This window comes from Solanum lycopersicum, chromosome 3, assembly GCF_036512215.1.
Source record: "Solanum lycopersicum chromosome 3, SLM_r2.1".
Lineage (NCBI taxonomy): Eukaryota > Viridiplantae > Streptophyta > Magnoliopsida > Solanales > Solanaceae > Solanum > Solanum lycopersicum.
This window is the reverse complement of record NC_090802.1, coordinates 13,504,679-13,528,017: the sequence shown is the minus strand read 5'-3', so window position 1 is coordinate 13,528,017 and position 23,339 is coordinate 13,504,679. Positions and strand designations below refer to the sequence as shown.

Below are 23,339 nucleotides of genomic sequence, written 5' to 3'. Positions count from 1 at the left end.
CATCCACATGTACTCCATAAAGATAATGCCTCCACAACTTCAATGCAAACACCACAGCTGCCAACTCCAAGTCATGAGTGGGATAATTCTTTTCATGAACCTTGAGCTGTCTAGAAGCATAGGCTATCACCTTACCAGCCTGCATAAGAACACATCCCAAACCAACCCTAGATGCATCACAATAGACAGTTTAATTCTCACCACTCTTAGGCAGAGTAAGCACTGGGGCTGAAGTGAGTCTGTCCTTGAGCACCTGGAAACTCTTCTCACAAGTATCCGTCCATTCAAACTTAGATTTCTTCTTTGTCAAGGTTGTAAGTGGGGCAGCAATGGAAGAAAATCCCTCTACGAACCTGCGGTAGTAACCAGCCAATCCCAGAAAGCTACGGATATCGGTGGGTGTAAGAGGCTTTGGCCACTTCTTAACTGCTTCAATCTTTCTGGGATCCACTTCTACACCTTGATCGGACACAACATGGCCCAGGAAGGTCACTGATCTCAGCCAGAATTCACACTTGCTGAATTTGGCATACAACTGATGCTGTCTAAGTACCTGCAAGGTTAGTCTCAAATGTTGTTCATGCTCTTCCTTGGCCTTAGAGTAGATGAGAATGTCATCAATGAATACTATGACAAAAGAGTCAAGGTATTCACGGAAGACTCTGTTCATGAGGTCCATAAATGCAGCAGGTGCATTCGTGAGACCGAATGACATAACCAAGAACTCATAATGACCATAACGGGTACGAAAAGCTGTTTTTGGGACATCCCCATCCCTAACCCTAAGCTGATGATACCCTGAACGAAGATCAATCTTAGAGAAGAAACTAGACCCTTGGAGCTGGTCAAACAAATCATCAATTCTGGGAAGTGGATACTTATTCTTTATAGTGACTTTGTTGAGCTGCCGATAATCGATACACATTCTAAGGGTCCCATCCTTTTTCTTTACAAACAACACTGGAGCGCCCCAAGGGGATATGCTCGGCTGAATGAAACCCTTATCAGTGAGATCTTTTAACTGCAGCTTCAACTCCTTGAGTTCTGCTGGAGCCATTCTATAAGGAGGAATTGAGATTGGTTTAGTATCAGGTTCTAAGTCGATACCAAAGTCAATCTCTCGAAGGGGAGGGACTCCAGGCAAATCTTTAGGAAACACATCTAGGAATTCATTTACTACAGGCACCGAGTCTATGGAAGGAACATCATGATCTAAATCATTAACACTCACTAGATGACATAATAACCCTTTGGCCATCATTTTATTGGCCTTAAGATTTGAAATCAAGGGGTTAGGACGAATCGGGTTGTACCCCTCCCAGACTAACTATTCTCCATTAGGGAATCGAAACCTCACCACCCTACTACGACAGTCCAAGCAAGCATAATAGCTGTGAAGCCAGTCCATGCCAAGAATAATATCAAAATCACGCATGGGTAACTCAATTAAGTTTGCACACTTAGCCTTGCCACTCACAACTATTGGGCAATTCTTGTATACCCTATCAGTTCTCACATTTTCTCCTAAAGGCGTACTAACCACTATAGGATCATGCATAACTTCATGTAATATTTCAAAAGTAAGGGCAAGTAGAGGAGTCACAAAGGAAAGCATAGACCCTGGATCAAGTAAAGCATAAACAGAAGTTGAGAATACTTGCAGCATACCTGTGGCCACATCAGCGGACTTCTCCTGCTCCTCCCTACCTTTCAAGGCATAAAATCTGTTCCTCTTCGGAGGCTCGGCTGCTGCTGCATTATGTGGGGTAGGCCTAGGCCGAGCATTACCCCAAGCCTGACCTCTGTTCTGGGGACAGTCTATGACCATGTGTCCACTCTTACCACAACCGAAACAGGCATTAGTGCCCTGTCTACATTCTCCAAGGTGAGTTCGGCCACACTTAGTACAAGTCTTCCTTGGACGCTGCATCTCACCTCCATTGCCCCTCTTGGGTTCGGGTCTGCCTCCTCTAGGCGTTGTATTTCTCTGAGGGTCAGAATTTCCAGCACTCTGTTGCCCCTTCTTGAATTTGGGCTGCTCGCGGACGCCAAAATTGTTTCCATGGCCTCCATGGCTGGGACCTGCCTGATCTTGAGGCCTAGGCCTCCTAACATCACGTACTCCTCTCCTCTTTCGGCTGTCCTCTACCTGTTGGACATGCATCATTAATCTAGAAAGGTCCATATTATCATGGAGCATCGCAGCCCGACAATCCCCCTCCAGGTCTCCATTGATTCCTGTGAGGAATCTGCTCATCTCCTCCCTGCTGGTAGAAACCAAGGGAGTAGCATACCTGGATAATTTCAACAAAGTTAAGTACTCTCGTCATTCTTGTTATCAAATACTAAGGGAAGTACATACCTTGATAACTTCACAAACTTCAGGGAATACTCCCTGACATTCATGGATCCTTGCTTGAGGTTGATGAACTCCTCAACCTTGGCCTCTTTCATCTCTCTAGGGAAGAACCTTTCCAAAAATGTTGTCTTGAACAGCTCCCAGGTGACTGGCACCCCTCCTAGGACACGGTTATCTCGCAACATTTTGCACAAAGTTTGTGCAACATCTTTGAGCTGGTAGGAAGCCAACTCAGCCTTCTCAATATCAGTGGCCCCCATGGCCACCAGTATCTTATGCAACTCGTCTATAAATTCCTGAGGATCTTCTGAAGTCTTAGCCCCTGTGAAAATTGGAGGATTCATCCTCGTGAAGTCTCGCAGTCTGTCAGCTATGCTGCAAACCGGTGGGTTTTCCCTCAGAACATCCTGCCGGTTGACTTGGGCAGTCATAGCTTGGGCCTGCATCGTGATGGCCTGTGCCATCTGGGCTAGAGATGCCCTCACCTCCGCATCAGTTAACCCAGCTGGGTTAACTGGCATGGCCACTCCTTCAGCTGGAGCCTGGGGTGGATTCTGATTACCCCTAGCTGCTGCTGCTCCCGTCCTCAGACCCTTAGTTCCCCAAGTGTTCATTCTCTGAAAACAACAAGGTTGATGTTAGACACGTTCGTAACACCAAGAATTCAAACATTTGGAAAAGCACAATAAGATCAGAAGAAGGGAAGTCTTTCCTACGCATCATGCAGTCTCTAATCCAGGATAGCGGTGCACTTCACTACCATGACTTAGAAACTACTCAATGTGGTTGATGTGAACTCATTATTCTAGGAATTTAACCTAGCGCTCTGATACCAACTTTGTCACGACCGGAATCTAGACCCCAGACGAGACCGGCGTCGTTGACCTCTCAGAGGTCGCAGACAAGCCTACTTACGTCATTCTTACTTTACATAGATTAATTTTAGCGGAAAATTTGAACTTTTTGATTCTTTAATCATACTTGCTGAACATTCTTAACATTTCGTAATCGTTCATCATCAACCATCTAACATTTAAGAGATAAGCAACTGAAAGAAATAATTCATTAAGTATTAATTGTATATCGGCCAAAATAGCACCAATACAAAGTCTGAACCAAAATAGGAAAGAAACGCTAGTGGAACATGCTCCACTAGCTCAACTCTAAAACTATGCTAGAATGTAAAACAGTAGCATCCTCGGAAGCATGAGGACCTACCAACTCCAGATGAATGCTGACGTCCAGAAAGCTGCAACAAAGAACCTGTAGCTCTACCGTCCACCTGTGCCTGCACCTAAAAGTAGATGTTTGTATGGAATTAGTACACACTTGTACTAAGTATGGGTATATTCAAGCACACACCAGGGACATGCATGAGAAAGAATAGCTCTATCCTAACAACATGATTTTTGGAAGTCAAGTCAGTGGACTTGCCAAATTGAGATTGGGAAAGTTATGCCATGAGAGTGACATGCATCATTATAATTATCGTATGGCACACAACACATAACATATTCATATAGCACATAACATATAACACATACTTTCTTTCATATTATTCATTCGTATACCATGAGACCTTATTATCATAGACTTAACTTTAAGACCTTCCAAAATGAGGGCTCAACATATGGGACCTCAACTAGGGAGCCTTCTTTAACAAACACAGAGTCTGCTTCATTCATTCATACATAATTCGCTTCAATTCATTCATAGGCCAGTGCGAACACCAGCTATACCTAGGATGTAGTTTAAGACTTTCATCGGGTTTGCTGTGCAATGATCAGGAATAACCTATTGTCATTACCTGAATCTAGCTCACCTCTTGATTATCCTATCCTAACACCTTCGGTATCATTCATTTCTTTATAAGATTTATTTGAGGCTGACCTCATTCATTCATTGGGAACTTTAACTTTAACCGACATAGATCATGTGAGCATCATGAAATCCAGTGTCTCTCCCACACTGACAAGAGGTGGAATCACCGGCCAAAGCGATTCAATAACATGCTAGCGTATATGGGAATTTAACCCCGCCAGATCCCTATAGTGGCAATATAGGTTCAAAGACTAGGAGATGTATGGAGACCCATACCCGGCAAGCCGGACAGTCTCATCTCATGAGAATTACGTGAACCTCCGCCCTTCCCGAAAGAAGGCATCACCACTCATAGCTAGCCTATCAGTGCTCGGTATAAAGTTCCATTACATTCAACTCATACATCATAGAAGTTTGCTTCTAGTATGAGAACATCATGGCTCAATAGATGATTTCTCATCTCATCATTAGTATTGAGTGTTTTAAACTCAATATTTTTATTAGAGTATTCATAGAGACTGGTCTCTTTAGTATCTCACACTCACATTGGTAAGTACGTATTTGTAACATTTACTTAGGCTCATTTGAGATTGCTCTCATCATATACATTAGCCTCACATCATGGTTGTCACCACATTCTTCATTTCATTACGTATATCTTAGGTCCACTTATTTTTGAACGTATGTTAAACTTATGTGTCTATACATACAAGCCATGGGGCTTCATTTATAGTTCGTTAAGTGATTCTTATTTTCCTAAGATTATGTATTACAAGACTTATGTATCTTGTATATACATACCAAGATCTTGATTTTTGATCAAAGTAGATTACATTATTTGTTGAATATTTTACTCACGTATGACATATGTATCAATACGGAGGTTTAACATTATAACTCTAAATTAAATCTCAACATTTTCATAAAATAATAAATTTTCTATTTTTAATTAGAATTCTAAATTAAATCTCCATCAATACATGAAAGAATTAATTTTCTATTTTAATTAGAATTCTAATTCAATCCCCCTTTTTATAAAAAAAAATTTATTCATTAAATTCGCCTCATTGGGGAGGTTGTGGGTTCGAACCCCCACAGCCCCCTTATTTTTCCTCTCATTTTCGCTGAAGAGGAGGCTGTGAGGTGGTGGGTTCGAACCCCCACAGCCCCTCTACTTTTTTTTAATTAAATAGGGGAATGACAGTGAGGTTGTGGGATCGAATCCCCACAGCCTCACGTTATTATTTGCGCCTTTCCCTTCAGCGCTGAGGTCGTGGGTTCGATCCCCACGCCTCGCAAAATTTAATTATTTTTGTCTCCCTTCTCGCGCATTCTGGGAGGTCGTGGGTTCGAACCCCACGCCTCCCATTTATTTATTTACTTGATTTTTCTCCTCCTCCTCCTCCTAGGTTGCGAGTTCGACTCCCCCTTACCCCATTCTTTTTTTTTTGCAAATTTCACCAGCCCCTTTCCCCAGTTCGAGCCCCGCCTTCAACACTACTCTTTATTTATTTTATTAAGGCGTGTTTTGGTGAGGTCTCGGGTTCGATCCCTGAAGACCTCACCTATTTTTTTTAATTCATTTTTTGCTCAAATTTTCCAGAATGCGTCTAGAACTTATTTCTAGGTTCGGGAACATTACTCCACAATTTTATACATCATTTTTGCGGGTTAATTTAACATTATTTCTTATACATTCGTTAAGGTTCTTAAAACAAGTTTAGAGGGATGATTTGATAATTTGTTTTAACTAGAATTTAAAGCCTTTCAACCATGTGAATATACGATTTTAAGAGCCTTTAATTGTACACAAAACACGAATAACCTCCCTGCTATTAGCATGCTAAAGAAAACTCAAAATCATGATCACAATCTTGTACAAATACATACGTATTTACATACATATTCCCAAAAGAAACATAATTTAAACACATCATTCATGCAAAAATCTAGCAGCACAACATACCCATCCTACAAATTCGTTAGGGAGCTAAGGACAAGGACATACGAATGGGAAAAACCTTAGTTTCAAGAGTTTAAGAAACGTCCGAAAGGAAGTACTCTTGGAGAAAGAATTCCATGAGAGAAACCCATACCTTAATCGATGTTCAAACTTTAATGTTGCTGCCCGGAAAACTCCTCCAAACCACTCCCAATTCACTTCAACGTACACCTCTCTCGACAAACCTCTCTTAGCCTTGACGTTTTGATTACTTTTTCTTTTGCTTAAAATTTTTTTGTTAGTTCTTCAAGCATGAAAACTTTTGATGTTTTGGCAGAAATAATGTGAGGAAGATGGAGAACGTCAGAGAGGGAGTTAAGAAGCGTGAGAGAGAGAGGACTATTTGGAACAGGAGACTAATTCAAGAATTAGTCAAATAACATTTAAAATAAATAAATACAAATCTGTTTTATTTATTTACTTATTTATTTATTTATTCATTTAAAACGTGAAAGGACAATTATGCCCTTAAATACCTATTTATTCTTATTTATATAATTCTCTTTTTTTTGAATCGTTACAGATCTTTCATGGTTGACAGGATTCTTGACAATCGCAATTGTTGATTTGTTATCACAATATAGAACAATCCCCTTTTTTTTGTTTTTCACCAATGTCTTCAAATATTCTCCGATGTCAAATAGCTTGTTAAGTAGCCTTGGATGCTGAAACATATTCTGCTTCGCCAGTGGATTGAGCAACAACACTTTGCTTTTTTGATAAGCAAGAACAAATGTTTGATCCAAATAAGAAAGCATAACCAGAAGTACTCTTCATGTCATCTATACTTCCAGCCCAATCACTATCAGAATAACCAATTAAGTTCAAATTTCCATCAAATTTGTACATTCCATAATCCATTGTTCCTTGCAAGAAGCGTAGAACACACTTTGCAGCTCCAAATGCACTTGGCTTGGTTCTTGCACATGAATCTGGATAATAAACTAGCAGCAAACATAATATCTGGCCTTGTTGAAGTAAGATATAGCAAACTTCCAATCAAACTCCTAAAAAGTGAGATATTAACTTTCTTTTCTCCATTATCTTTTCTAAACTTCTCATTTGCTGCTAATGGTATGGCCACAGACCTGCAATCCATCATTTTGAATATTTGAAGAATATTTTTGGTATACTTCTTTTGAGAAATGAAAATTCCTTTTTTCACTTGAGAAACTTCGATGCCCAAAAAATAATTTAGCAATCCAAGATCACTCATTTCATAAGGTTGCATCATAAATTGTTTGAAATTTTGCATCATTTCCTGTAAAGAGCAAATCATCCACATAGAGACAAACAATGATAATGCTGTCATGTTCTTTCTTCACATACAAAGTGGCTTCACTTTTACTTCTCTGAAAATTATTTTTTAGAAAGTATGTATCAATTTCATTGTATCAGGCTCTTGGAGCTTGCTTCAGCCCGTAAAGAGATTTTTTTAGTCTATACACCATTTCTTCTCCCCCTTGAACAAATAATCCTTGAGGTTGCTCAATATAAATCTCTTCATCAAGTTTTCCATTCAGAAATATTGATTTAACATCAAGTTGAAATATCTTCCATTTCTTTTGGGCAGCAACAACAATTACAGTTCTAATTGTCTCAAGACGATCAACTGGAGAGAAAGTTTCATAAAAATCAATACCTGGTTTTTGCGTGAAGCCTCTGGCAACCAACCTTGCTTTGTGCTTTTGAATATCTCCTTCCTCATTGAGTTTAATTTTGTAAATCCATTTTAGACTTACAACTTCTCTTTCTCTAGGAATAGTCACAAGCTCCCAAGTATTATTTTTTTCGATCGTTCCAATTTCTTCTTCCATGGCTTTCTTCCAAACATCATGCTTTATTGCTTCTTCATAATTTTCCGGCTCAACACCGGCAAAATTACATCTTTGATAAATGTCACTCAACATTTTTGTTCCTCTTGGAGACAGTTCTTAATTATCTGAATCTGGAATTTCTCCCCCTTGAGAGACATTCATATTTCTCATCCTCTTCTTGATTTGAAGATATAATACCAGTATTCTCTATATTTTTATCCTCCCAATTCCATGTTGTTTTTCATCAAAAGTGACATCTCTACTAACAACAAATTTGTTAGTTTTGACATCGAGAAGCCTATATCCTTTTGTCACATCACTATAACCAAGAAAGACACATTTTTGACTTTTTGATCCAATTTTGTTCTTTTCTCAGCAGGTACATGAGCATAACAAATACAACCAAAAATTTTAAAATGACTTACAGAAGGTTTAATTCCACTCCAAGCTTCAACTGGTGTCTTGTCCTTTAGTGTCTTTGTTGGACACCTGTTAAGGATGTGTACTGTTGTATGCACTGCTTCTGCCCAAAAATATTTTGGCAGCCCTTTCTTATTCATCATAGTCCTGGCCATTTCAACAATTGTTCTATTTGTTCTTTCAAATACACAATTTTGTTGAGGAGTATACACTGCTGTAGGTTGCTTCTGAATGCGTTCATTTTTGCAATATACTTCAAATTTTTGAATTGTGTACTCACCTCCTTGATCACTGCGATTGATTTTGATGCTGCAACCTTTTTGCTTCTCAACAAGGGCTTTAAATTTCTTGAATGTAGCAAATGCTTCTGACTTTTCTTTCAAGAAATAAAAAGAGATGGAGTCTTCATTGGTCCATAAATGTCGGTATTAATTAGTTCTCAAAATACACTTGCTCTCCAAGACAACCCTTTTGAAAAAGACTGCCTGTGTTGCTTTCCCGTTATACAACTTTCACATGTATCCACCTCAGTATGTATTTCAGGAAGGCCTTACACCATGTTCTTTTTCTTGCGAAGCTTTAAACCATGAAAATTCAAGTGAAAAAATCTTTTGTGCCAAGGCCATGAATCATCTACATTTTCATTTTTAATGCATTGTAATGAAATTGCAAAGGGAAGTTTCTTTTTATCATCTTTACTTCAACAATGACTTGATTTGGCTCAATTTTATCATAAATCTTGCAATAATTATCTCTAAACACAAGAGAATAACCATTTTCCATGAGTTGACCAACACTAAGCAAATTTTCTTCCAAGTCCGGAATATAAAGAACATCATGAATTTACTTACCACATCCTTTCATGTTGATCGAAATAGTACCTTTACCTTTCGCATCAACTAAGGTTCCATTCCCCATCTTCACTTTAGTAGTGATGCTATTATTAATTGAGAGGAAAGTCTTTTCATCTCCAGTCATGTGATTACTACAACCACTATCAACATACCATTCGTTGCTTTTTGTTGAAGCATAAGATTTAGAAGCAAAGAAAATATTTTCTTCCCTTTCTTCCTTATGTTTTTCACAAAAAATTTCTTGCTCCCGTTTCTTGTGCCAACAATCTTTTTCAACGTGGCCAAACTTTTTACAAAAGATACATTAGGGCTTGCCTTTGTGCCAACATTTTTCTGCATTGTGATTAGTCTTTTTGCAAACTTTACAAAAAAGACTAGAGTTTTTCTCATCTTTTTCTTCAACCTTCTTGGAAGAACCATCATGATCCTGCTTCTTTTTTGGCTTTTGATTTTTCTTCTGATGATTTATTTGAGAAATTTTGAGAATTCTCATTTATTTTAGACTGGAAAGCTGTCTCTTTGGGTTGATCTTCACGAAAAAATCTCGGCTTTTGGTGTGCACGAAATGATCCAACTAGCTCTTTGATGGAAAGCTTAGAAAGATCTTTCGTCTCCTCAGTGATAGCAACGATGTACTCATACTTTTTTATGTGACACTAATTAGAATCTTTTCCACAACTTGTTGGTCTGAAATTGTATCACTATGATTTCTCATTTCATTAACAATATTCATGACTCTTGTGCAATATTCATCAATTTTTTCAGATTCTATCATCTTTAAATTTCGAAAATCTCTTCTAAGAGTTCTAAGATTTATAGTGCGTACTTTTCGTCACCATACACCTCAGTTTCCAGAAAATCCCAAGCTTCCTTTGCAGTCTCACAAGTAGCAATTTTTGCAAAATATGATCTTGAGACTCCCATTTGGATTTTGCTCAAGGCTTTTGCTTCTTGACGATACTTAGCCTCAAGATTTTTTATCTCTGCTGCTGTAAGATCACCATCGTTTTCTGCCTCTTCAAAGCCATTTACAACAATAGTCCACAAACCTTCAGCTTTCAAATGTGTTCTCATTCTAATATTCCAGTATTCAAAATCAGTTCCACCCAAAAATGGAGTAAAAACAACTGAAGAATCAGCACCTTCATTTGTTTTGGATGCCATATTTTTTCTTCACCTAACCCCAGATTAAGAACGAAAACCTGCTCTTGATACCAATTTGTAGGATATATGGAAGAAAAATAATATCCTTAGAGAATGCTCAAGTTTATTATAGGCTACTTAAGGTCACTTGAGATCATTACATTCATCAACTACATCACTATTTATACTACTCAAAATAGAAAACAAAAAGTCTTGCAGAAATAACTAAATATATATATCACAATTTACTAGATACATGTACTACGAAATTCTAAAAAGACTTGTTGAAAAACTAAGAGACAATTTTGGAAGACTAAACACTGATGCATTAATTCAAACAATGGGTCTATTGTAGGTAATTTCTTCTGGGTTATTTATTTTAGGGATAAGACAAATAAAGGTTTTATTAAGATCTGGAGGGATGTTATACAACTAGAAAGCTTTCGTACAAGTAGCGACCATTATTACCTCCGTTTCTTTCCAAATAATTTTGTAGGCTTGGAAAAGCTTTTAGTGCAATCCAATAGCAATGGGCAGTGGTCCAAGTGAGTCCTGATGAGGTGCTACACACTTGAGTCGGGGTAAAGATATAACCAATCTTGATTACTAAGGAAGCAATCTATTCTTTCCCTAATCAGAGTTTTAAAATTTTCATGATTATTTGACCATGTAAATTTTAGGCCAGTAAACCCAAGATCAATCATATTCATATCATCTAGGCAGCTTATAAAGTTGAGCACTTAGTATTATTTATACGTCTTTCTCTTAATTTTTCAGAAGCATGGGTAATTTAACTAAAATCACCACAAAATAACCAGGGATCTTTTATTTTAGCAGAAACATTTCTCAAGTTATCCAACAGTATATCTCTAGAACTATGATTATTCATTGCATAAATAACAGAGAAGAACCATTTAGGAGAGGAAAAGCTTACTTTTATAGTTGCATGGATTTCATGCTCCGTGAGTACATAAGGTTCAATCGTGACTTCAAATGCTATTCCAAAAAAGTGCAATGCCCCAAGTATCCAGTAGCAGGGACCTGTATAACATCAGTAAGGTGAAGGGCCTGAAGTATCCTATCATGATTCTCTATTCTTGCTTTTGTGAGAGCTAGCACAGAAGGATTGTTACATTCTAGTAAAGTATGCAAGTTATTCATGAAGTTCGCGTTATGATCTCCCCTAAAATTCCACAATAGAATCTTCATTTATATGACTTCTTGTGCATTGGATCTCCCTCTTGGATTCAGAGACATCTCTAGGTTCACCATAGGCACCTTGATGGTTGCATTTTCCACCTCCAAAGTCTGTTTGCAATTCATTGTTGGTATGTAAAATGCTACATATTTGGTATCATGAGAGAATTGTAGTAACGGATGTTGTCCATCCTTCCTTATTCTTCGTCAAAGAAACTAATTAATTTTCTGAATGCTCAGAGTAGTTTGTGTTGCTTGAGAAGGAAGGTGTATTGGATAGTCTATGCGGGCATGAATGCACTAGGTGACCCAGTCTTCCACAACACCTACAAGTGGGGGTGGGGGGTTCTATTAGTTTGGAGTTGATATTAACTTTTGATAATTTGACAAACTTAAACATCTAACAAGGAACCAGATCATTGTTATTGGGACTGCTGACAGGGAAATGAATGATAAACTCAATGTGAGGTATATTTATGTGTTATCATAAAAAAAGGGGAAAATGTTATGTTTTAGGTGTTTTGATGATCCTTTCAAATAAAGGTACCTGGTCCCTGTCTGAGTTTGCTTGTCCAAATCTATAATGGGATACAATTGTAAAGTTGTCGTGTCAGAGGTTGGTGAGATATCAGCGTACTACACCTGTCATAATGGAAGAGGGTATTTGTCAAACGGATAATAACTTTTTATGTTTGATATTTTCAACATGACAAACACCATATTAAATACATTCATTCAAAGAAGAAAGTTAGCCAGCAAGCCTTTCAAGAATTCATAAAGAATTTTGTAAGGCACTTGGTCCCTGTAAGACTGCAATGTGAAAGGACGTCAAGATAGTTGTCAGAAAAGCTGCCACTTTTGATATAGTAGGTGCACGTCCTTCCAGAAAGACAGTCTCTCAGCCAATGGGCGGTCCCAAGGTGTTTGTGTGTATTTCATATAGTCTTCTCACCAAAACAAAAACTTAAGATTTAGCAAACTAATTTTGGATTTTCTCCTATCTGAAAATTCATAAGCTTACAAAGCGAAAGCCATCTTCAAGGAAGAACTCTGCTCAACTCAATAAAGGGGCTTGATAGAGTGAAGGAGAGTTTATTGGCCATATGAATAATGCTTATTCTTTTATGGTCATATGAATGAATGATTGTACACTCACGTGAGGAGTTATGCAGATTGTATGTCATCATCAAAATGGTTGAAATTGATATGTTTTATGCTCTTATACGTTTTGATGATCTTCTCTCAAGTACAGGGACCTGTTCCTCTGCAGAGTATGAAACTCGTCCAGGCTTTAAAGTGATGGAAAGCTGTAAAAGTTGTCTGCGTGAAGAAAGTTGGTGAAGCAGTAGAGTACTTCACCAATAAGGGACGACCAGGTTGTTTGTTTGATGGGTAATAACTTTTCTTGGTATATATCAAACAAACAACAACAAATTCATTCTTTCATTCATAGAGAAAAATTTCAAGCTTCAAGAACAACCGAAGGAACTGATCGAAGTGCATTTATTACCTTTTTGTATTTGATGTATTTAGTTGCTTGTAATTGTTCTTACATTGTAGGATTCGTTTCAATTGTGAAAGAAACATTTCAAACTTTGATGAATCATTATAAGGGCTAGGTTGAGGGTAACTTAGGTTCTTACTCTAAGTCTATATTAATCGGGTAGGATTAATATATACAGCAGTGTTGTATCTGCTCAGGCTCAACAAATAGATAGAGAGTATTACTTAGTGGGGAGATTAGCAGGCTAATCTCTTGTTGTAACCGACTTTTACTTTTGCTTGTTGAAGATTAGTGAAAGTGCTTTGAAAAGTCCTATTGATAACAAATCGTTGTTTTTCTCCCATGAGCAAGGAGGTTTCCACGTAAAGTTTCTTGTCAATCTTTACGTTTCTGCATTTGTTCTTTACTGTATTGAGGACCTGGTCCCATCAATATAACTGGACGTATACATTCCAACAGGTTCATAGGTAAATTTGTTGAAGTCTTGAAGATGTGTTCCTATAAGGACATCAGTTGGGAGTTGATAAGATATAAGGGAAAGGATACAAAGTCTAGAGTATCTACCTCTGGTAGTGTTTATTGTTGCAGTGTCAATCTTGAGGAAATAAAGTTTGGATGGTTTGAAGGGTTATCATTTTCGTCTTCAACATTAATATTTTCTAGACTTTGAGTAATATAGTTTATTTCGGAAACTTACTTTTGAGTCTTGTTTTGATGTTGGTGGATCTTTTTGTTTACTTGTACTTCGGAGGAGTAGGTCGATATCCTGGTTACTCATTTCTTGGTCTACATTTTTCAGTTTTTCAGTTTTTTTCTGCTTCTATCTAGTGAAAAGGCAGAGGACTATCCCCATTATATATATGAACATCACAATTTAACTATTATTACAATCTCTTCTCATAATATTATGCCTGCTATTAGGAGTGTTCACGGATTGATTTGGGTCGGTTATTGATCAAAATTAAAACCAAATCATATAGTCAGTTTTAAAATTATTAAAATCAAATCAAACCAAATATAATATAAATTTACCGGTTTGATTATTTTCGGTTTTGGTTTGGTTTGATTTAGTTATTTGGTTACTAATCATACATAAAAATAAAAGAAACAATTTTTTCAACATGTAAAAAAAGTGACAACAATCTATTTAAATGAAAAAATAGTTAAAATAAATGTCATTACAGAACTTTCGATCATTGTACCGAATAAAACTTCAAAAATCACTATTTTGGCATTAGAAGGAAGAGACAATGATATTTTCAGTCCCACATATAATTTCAATAGACAATAAATCATATACATGAAAACAGTAGAAAAAATGTTCTCACCTTGTACATTTTTTTATAAGTAAATTATAAATAAATTTTGATGAAACATATATAAAATCTTTAAAACTGTTTATGATCAATATAAATATTATGTATGTATAATAATAAAATTTATTTATATAACATGTTGGTTCGATTCGATTATTTCTTCGAGTTTTTTTCGAACAGAATCATAATCAAACCAAATACTATTGGTTTTTAATAATCTAAAATCAATCCAAATTAAAATTCAAATTAAATTGGTTTATATCGGTTTGGTTTGATTTTTCAGTTTGGATCAGTTTTTATCCAAACCATGAACACCCCTGCATACTACTTTGTGAATTCACGCCCCATAAAAAATATTAAATTTCTAATTGGCACGTAGAAAATGAATTGCATGTTTTAAAAAATGAATATTCATCCATGTACAAAATTGTTAAAGTTAGTTAGGTGTGAATAATAATGAACTAGGTACACACTCACAAAGTGCCTAAGAAGACAATGTTATATCAATCCAATAGTTTAAGGATATTTTAGGTTCTAATAATTTGAAGTTTATTTAATATATGATTTAATATGATTAATAATATTTTGAATTTCACAGTAAAAATATTTCTCCCACCTCGCCTCGCTCGCCCCGTTTCTCTTTCACTTTTTTCTTCGTCGATATACAAGAGACCCAAAAAAAGGGAAAATAATGGCATTCATATAAAAATAATTAAACCAATACAAGATAAATTATTAGTATTTTTTTTGTACTCGAAACTCAATATAAGTAATAAAATAATACTTTTTCCTACCATCATCCCTACCCACCATGATAATATAAATTAAAAATAAAAAGAAAAAAAATTGATATACTCCTCAACTTCGTCATTTAAAACTGATATACCATCGTTATAAAAATGATTTATAGTATACGCCTATTATTGTACAAGATAGCTCCACATATACCCTTTTTATCTAAAGGAAGTAAAAAATTTGATGTTATATAATCCATGTGCGGTATATCTAATCCCTCCTAATACATATTTGTTTGACTTTTCCATTTCAATAACTAATTTAAATTTATTATTGTAATAGTCAAATCATTTAGTTAAACTAATTTCTTGTTAAATTTATCATAAATACCTCATTTTTTATTTTATTTTTACAAAACTAAGTTAAAATATAGCCATAGAAAAGAGTTCAAATTTTTCAGAGTAAAAGAAAAAAATATAAGAAACTTCAATAATGAAAATCAAAGAGGTCAAAAAATATTTTTTATAAAAGAAAATTAAAATATGCTTTATGTTATATATCCATTTTATTATACATGTTGATTATCCATTTGGTTTATCCAAACAAACTGGATTCATGTATTGTTGCTTTCAATATGATAAAAAACTTCCAAGATAATTATATATCTATTAATAAGATAACATTTGGGAGTGATATCTCAACACTATAAATAGAGATATCACTCACCATTTGGAAGATACACTAGAGTAAGAAAAGTTTTTTCCTCTATCTTATACTTCTTGTCTTCTTCTTCTTATTACATTATATTATTCTGAGCTTTCTTTTTAATACGTTATCAGCACGAAGTTGCGACTTGCAAAAGTATTATATAAATATTCTAATTTAATTCACATATTCTCTCATAATCTCATTATGTCAAGTTTATCCAAACTTGAGTTTGTGACATTAGATATTGGGAAAGAATTATCTTTTATGGGTACTTGATGTTGAGATTCACTTACTTGCTAAAGGCCTTGATGTCACAGTTAGTAAGGAAAATTTATGTCACAAATACTAAGGGAAATGAAGCATCGATCCAAGAGAAGGCTAAGGCTATGATTTTCCTTCTCCATCATCTTAATGAGGATCAGAAATATCTAACGGTAAAAGTTCCACTTGAGTTGTGGACTTATTTAAAGGGGACATATGACTACCTAAAGGCAACAGTGTTGCCAAGAGCTCGATATGAGTGGATGCATTTACATTTTCAAGATTTTAAGACCGTAATTGAATACAACGCTTTTGTATTCAGGATAACCTCTCAACTGAAATTATGTGGGGAGACTATAATAGATGAGGATATGTTGGAAAAGACACTTGTTACTTTCCATGCCTCAAATGTGATACTGCAGCAATATCATAAAAAAGATTTTCAGAAATACTTTGAACTGATCTCATGCCTTCTAGTGGTTGACCAACATCATGCTCTTTTAATGAAAAATCATGAAGCTCGTCCCACTGAAGCTTCTCCATTACCAGAAGTTAATGTGGTGCAAGAACGTGATCAATCTAAAGTAGAAAAAGATGATCATCAGGGCTATAATAATGCACGGGGACATGACAAAGATAAGAGATGATTCACAAATCATAGAGGTGGTGGTCATAATAAAAGAAAGAACAACATGAGTTCTCAAAATAACCCCTCGATAAGTAATTGTCAGCGTTGTGGCATAAAAGGCCATTGGAAGAATGAATGTCGCACACTTGAGCATTTTATTAGCTCTACCCAAATTCCTTTAAAAGGAAGGAAATAAAGGTGATGCTTTCTCTTTCAATGCTCGAGCTGAGTCACGTATGACTCTTAAAGATGATGATAAATCGAGAACATCTCAAAAATATGATAAGGATGATGAAACAAATTTGACTTTAAAGGATTATGTTTTTGATGGCCTCAGTAACATTACTCATATGAAAGTTGATGACTTATTTGGAGAACTGGGGAATGCAGTCTGTTAATATTTACTTATGTATTTTTAATTATTATGTTCTTCATGTTGAAGTATATAAATTTCAGTCGTTAGTTTTGTTTCATACTTCTTTTGATGTATTTTATATTAAAAAAATTAATAGAAATCTCCATTTATCAATTGGATTCAACATGAGTAATAGAGATGTGCGCCTTCTGATAATGCTACAACACATAATATATTAAAAGAAAATAAATACTTTTCTAATTTGATTTTGAAAATGACATATATCAAAATAATATCAAGTAGTATAAAATTAATTGAAGGCTCTGAAAGAGTGACCTTAGTACTACCTGGAGGACAATATTGACCATTGATAGTGCATTATATTGTTGTAAGTCTCAAAGAAACTTATTAAGTTTCAAAGTTATTCGTCAAAATGGATATCATGTAGATACGACTAATGAAGGAAAGGTTGGGTACCTTTACATTACTACAATTAATGTAGAGAAGAATATTGTGCAAGAAAAATTACCTGCACTTTATTCTGGGTTTTACTATATAAGTACAAGTATCGTTGAATCACATATTGTAATAAGCAAAAGGTTTGCTAATTTTAATGATTTAATCATTTGGCATGACCGGTTGGGCCATTCCAGATTTAGTATGATGCGCAAAATAATTGAGAATTCACATGCACTCGCCTAAAAGAGCCCAAATATCCTTCGGTCAAAGAAATTCTCTTGTGCTGCTTGTTCTCAAGCAAAGCTGATCATTAAACCATCAACAATTAAGGTTGGAATTGAATCACCCACATCTCTGGAACGTATACAGGGTGATATATGTGGATCAATTCAACATGCTTGTGGATCCTTTAAATATCATATGGTCTTGATAGATGTTTTCACATGATCATCAATGTGTGCTTATTATCAACTCGCAACATGGTTTTGGCGAGATTGTTGTCTCAAATAATAAGATTAAAAGCACAGTTTTAAAACTATACAATAATGACATCCATCTAGATAATGCTAGTGAGTTTAAAACTTAAGTACTCAATAATTATTATATGTCTACTCGTATAATAGTTGAACATCCTGTTGCACATGTTCATGCGAAGAATGGTCTAGCAGAATCATTAATTAAACTTCTGCAATTGATAGCTAGGTCATTGCTAATGAGAACAAAGTTGTCCGTGCCTATGTGGGGGGAATGCTATTTTGCATGCAGCAGCACTTATGTGCATAAGGCCGTCAATTATTATGAATTTTTCAAATTAAATTGGCTTTTGGTCAAGAGCCAAACATTTTTCATCTTTGAATTTTTCGGATGTGCGGATTTCTCCACCATAATGTATAGATATGAGACCCAAAAGAAGATTGGAATATATGTTGGGTATGAATCTCCTTCAATCATAAAATATTTGAATCATATGACTTGAGATTTATTAAAGGCAAGATTTTATTATTTTCATTTTGATGAATCAGTATACCCAACGTTAGGGGGAGAAAATAAGCAGTTAGAAAAGATATAGATTGAAATTTATTATCTCTATCTCATCTGGATCCTCAAACAAATCAATGTGACCAAGAAGTTGACACACCCGAAAATTTCCATTAACTACACTAGATCTTAATATGTTGAATAATGATAGTTTTATACATAAATAAGTATAAATAACTTGTTTGAGAAGTTTTGGAGCCATAGAATGAAAAGAAAGGCCTTAACGTTCAGAAACTAGCCAAATTTAACTAGTTGACGTCCCTATGTTTGGAAAAGGTTTTGGAGGTTAAAATGAAGTCTAAAACTTGTAAAAAGACTTTGTATAGGTAGAGTGTAGTATAGAGAGTCTAAACGTATGATAAGAACACACCAAGGACTACCGAAAGGGTCCTTCGAAAGGACCCCAACATTGGTGGGCAGGCTGCCTTATATACTGTGGTTTCACAGTATTATTAATACTTTTTCCTTAAGTTTAGTGTGTCCAAAAGCCTTTTTGTGCTAATTTTTATATAAGTTTCTTTTTATTTTGCAGGAAATCTGTCCAAAGCTGAATGCGGAGATTTTGAGCGAAGAAATGCAGAAGAGACCACCTACGGAGCTTATGACGGTCCATCATGCTTGTGACGGTCCGTAGGTGGCAGCGTAGTGCAGCTGCTGAAGGAAGATGGGGAAGTCTGACAAAGTTTGGGGTTACGAAGCTTGTGACGGTCTGTCGTGTCTGTGACGGTCCGTCATGAAGTTCAGAGAAGTAATCCAGTACCCATATTCCAAGAGTTGAAGTATTTTGAAACGAAGAACATCGACGGACCGTTGTGCCTATGACGGTCCATCGTACTTGCCGTCGAGGGTAATGAAGAGAGAACTAGAAGAAATTGCACAAGTATGGGATGACGGAGTCCATGACGGTCCGTTGTGACCACGATGATCCGTCGCGAGGTCCGTCGACCCAGCCGCGTTTTGGCAGATTTCCAGCAAATAGAGTCCTTGTTTAATTAGGTTTTTATTTTTTTATAAATAGTTTGAAAAACCTCGTTTTTGATGTTAGACTCAGGATTGTCAGACTCTGTTAGGTTACACTCTGGATCATTGTGAGCCCTTTGTATTAGTGTTAGATTCTTGATTATCATTAGACTTTTTGTGAGATTACTTGATTACTTTGAGATTCTTGCAAGTGATTATTGGTGATTAATCAAGCAAACTTTCAGATTTTACTCTTTCTCATTGAAGTAAGTACATATATTCTTATTTAATATATTTGAATATTGTGATTATGACTATGGGTAACTAAACTCCATAACTAGGGTTGTGGGAACCAAAGGCAAATAATGAGATAAAACCTAACTAAAATAACAATTCTGGAATAGTGTCTTGCATGTAGTAATAATTCTTTCGCATAGAAGTCTTTTTAACGGATGGACAACGTTAGAACTCGCCTTAATGCTACTTGCCGAACCAAGGAGGTAGATAATAGGAAAAGAATTATTAACATAGATTTAGTGTATACTATCTAATAGGCTAGTATTGATTGGTACGAGGTAATAACTTAGTCAAATATCGAATACGATGCTTAGTATGAGGTAAAGATAAGGGTTAGGAAAGCAACACACGTAGCCAGACCAAGGTGCGGAGTGAGATTTTCTAGATGTCGGACCAAGGATTTAGAATTACATAACTTGTCACTTTGCATGCAAGATACTAGGAAAGAATTGTTATAGTTAGAATTATCAAGTTATGAACCTGTGGGAATATGTAAACCCTAGTTACTTTGATTAATTGATTAAACTCCAACATTCAAAGCTGTCAAGTGTATTTTTCAATTTCGTTAGTTATTTTCGCTCATTTAGAAATAGAAACCCCCCTTTTATTGTTTTTACATTTCAAAGAAGTCACTGACCAAACAATAGTAATAACAGGTTGAAGTTAAGTCTAGACTATTTTCCTCGTGGGAACGATCCCAACCTCACTAGTTTGGTTATTTACTTGACACGACCGCTTTACTTCAAGTCTACTCCGACGCCAAGTTCCTGACTGATAAAGGAGTGATGACTCGAACACTTACCTTGGAGCGGCGGGTCCTTACAGGGAGTCTCCCGACGATGCCTAAGATCCACAATCTCTTCACCAGGCATCGCTTGGAGTGGGCAGCACGTCCATTGGGACGTTACAGTGAAGAAATGGTTCGAGAGTTCTACGCATCCTACGTAACGACTCTCCGATCAAAGATAGATTGGCGGGCTGCCCCCGCTAAACAGGCCCCACTGGAGCAGGTCCGAGTACGGGGCGTACAGGTTTATTTCCCTGCCTGCCATCCGCCGGTTTCTATACAGCGAGGGTGTTGATGCTACTCGAACCCCTCTCACTGCCGAGTTTGACTACCGCTGGCAGATAGTTAAAGATGGCCAGTTCCTGCACGAGCCATCTGAGAAAGACCACCAAGAGGTGGATGGCCCTGCACCTGTCAATTGATGGAGAGGGTGCCGACTAGGTAACTGAGCTAAAGGGGGCCATCATAAAGGCCAACCTCACTTTCACGGAGAAGTTCTTGTGGTTGATTGTCCATCACTGCATTTCCCCATACCTGCTGATAGTATCGTTACATGGGATCGAGCAGTGTTGATGGTGGCGATGATAATCGAGTTCGAGGTGGACTTCACGTGGCTTCTACAGGAAGTCATGCACAAGAGGGATTTCAAGGTCACTACTACTTACCCTTTCCTGTGCATGATCTTTGCTCTCTCCAGGTCCACAGGTGTGCCTATATGGGACGTAGATCAGCTCAAGACGCCGTAGGGCACTGTTGACGTCGGCCTCATCAGAGACGAGGCTAATGAGTTGCCTCCACGTAGAGGGCCCCGTCCAGAGCTGCCCCCACTTGCTGATGATCTTGCTGATACGCTAGCCCAGGCCCGGACGGCTACATAGGCGGCGTCCACTGACACTACCCCGATCGAGTCTATCCCGGGTAGTAGCACTGCCCCGAGCTCCTCTCTCACAGCCCCTCTACCGGCACTTGTCCCGTTTGCTAGGGTCCAAAAATTAGAGGTGCAAATGGTTACACTTCTGCATCATATCCAACCGTGGATGCAGAAGTCTATTACTGAGTCAGAAGAGCGCCTAGAGCGGAAAATGGTACAGTATACATAGCGGAAGATCGCTGAGGTTAACCAGCGCTTGGACGCCTTTGATTTGAGGGTGCTAGCCCGACCAAACCCTCAGGTGGATGTGTCGACACTTCAGGCTGTAGTTGATAGTCTTCATGCAGATATCAACACGATCTTATAGGCTAGGGTGCCGGAGTCTGAGGCCCCTTCTGTCGAGCCTGCTGAGGACGCAGTGCTAGCGGCCCTATTCGCCACCTCAGAGATTCCACCACCTCCCCCTCGAGAGCATGCCAAGAGGCGTAGGGGTCGAGAAGAGGACGAGGCTCGAGCACGGAAGAACGACCGCCGAGAGATGGAGGCTGCGAGGAGAGCCTCACTTGCTTAGAAGGAGGCGCACCAGATGAGAGCATCAGAGTTAGCGGCTGGGGCATCTAGCTCCCGAACTGTGGAGATAGCAGGATGTACTACTGATAGTGCGGTTGTTGCTGAGGACACTACTGAGGGTGTCCAGATTGTAGAGGACATGGGTTTCGAGAAACCGGACCCACTAGCTTGCTGATCGATGGCGCTTTGCGCCACAGGTTTGCTTCACCTACCACTCTAGTATTTAAATTTTTATGCATTGGGGAAAAGTTCATTTTTTTTTGTTGGGGGTGGGGTCTATAGAAAGTGAGTGTTAGGATGAAGTCTGAGTAGCCCAATTCACTATCCTCTTTTGGGGTTTTCTTGCCTGTGTTCTTTTTTCCCAAAAGACTGATTACTTTTTCAGTTGAATCGGCATGTCTAATCTTTTGTACATAGTTTAATTCTGTAGCATGATGGCTAAAATGATATCCTGACAAACTGGAAAATGATGCATGACTAGGCATAGTAACTGATAAATGTGTGGCTCTAAGCATGACATAGAGTTACACCATTGCATTACCCTAAGTCCTTAAATTCGAACTAGGTGTTTGATAATCTGGTATAGTGATGAGATGTCAAGTGAGTGTGAGGAAAATTCAAATAAGTCCACTATTGGTACTGAGCTAGAACTTGCCTGGTTAGTTGTGCTGAAAGTAAGCTGTAATAGACAGTTAGGAAAGGATCATAGGCCCTTATTCAATATAGACCATTTCTAGCCTTAATAAAAGAAACCAAATGAAATTTATCCTTCTTTGATCCAAATTATCTGAGCTTAAATTAGACCTTTCTTTTTCACCCCAACTGATCTTTTCTGGGAACAATGTGTTGGCCCTGGTCCCTCCTTGGACATGTGCACTTCAGCTTATGCTAAAAGCATAAGTTGAGGGTGGCTAATGCAGTAAAAAACATTCGTTATGGCCCTGACCCAACTTTGGGTATTGTGTACCTTGAATCATGGCAAAGCCATAAGTTGAGGGTGGCTATTATGAGGAATGCTCTGGAAAGTGGGGTTGAAAGAACAAAGAGAGATAAAGAACAAAAGTAAAGTGACTCAAGAATTAGTTGAAAGAAAAGAAAAGAAAAAGAAAAATATACAAGAAATTCAAGCAAGAAAAGAAGAGAGTCACTTACACAAATGAAGAAAGAAGAGAAAATAGCAAGGTGAAAGAATATGAGAAACTGGGCGAGATAAAATGATAGAAACTGGGAAGGTTTA

General features: G+C 37.2%; 3 protein-coding genes across 3 annotated transcripts; 1 reads left to right on the top strand and 2 right to left on the bottom strand.

Annotated features, from left to right (window-relative positions):
* Positions 1-1,327: 1,327 nt before the first annotated feature.
* Positions 1,328-2,823, bottom strand: LOC138347420 (uncharacterized). Its single transcript, XM_069295717.1, has 2 exons — positions 2,363-2,823; positions 1,328-2,294 (listed from the first exon to the last, which is right to left on the bottom strand). Exons 1-2 carry the CDS (start codon positions 2,821-2,823, stop codon positions 1,328-1,330), a joined length of 1,428 nt encoding a protein of 475 aa, XP_069151818.1.
* A 4,007-nt stretch (positions 2,824-6,830) lies between these two features.
* Positions 6,831-7,281, bottom strand: LOC138347419 (secreted RxLR effector protein 161-like). Its single transcript, XM_069295716.1, has 2 exons — positions 7,176-7,281; positions 6,831-7,114 (listed from the first exon to the last, which is right to left on the bottom strand). Exons 1-2 carry the CDS (start codon positions 7,279-7,281, stop codon positions 6,831-6,833), a joined length of 390 nt encoding a protein of 129 aa, XP_069151817.1.
* An 8,903-nt stretch (positions 7,282-16,184) lies between these two features.
* Positions 16,185-16,784, top strand: LOC104646256 (uncharacterized). Its single transcript, XM_010319550.2, has one exon. It carries the CDS (start codon positions 16,185-16,187, stop codon positions 16,782-16,784), a length of 600 nt encoding a protein of 199 aa, XP_010317852.1.
* The last annotated feature ends 6,555 nt before the right edge of the window (positions 16,785-23,339 follow it).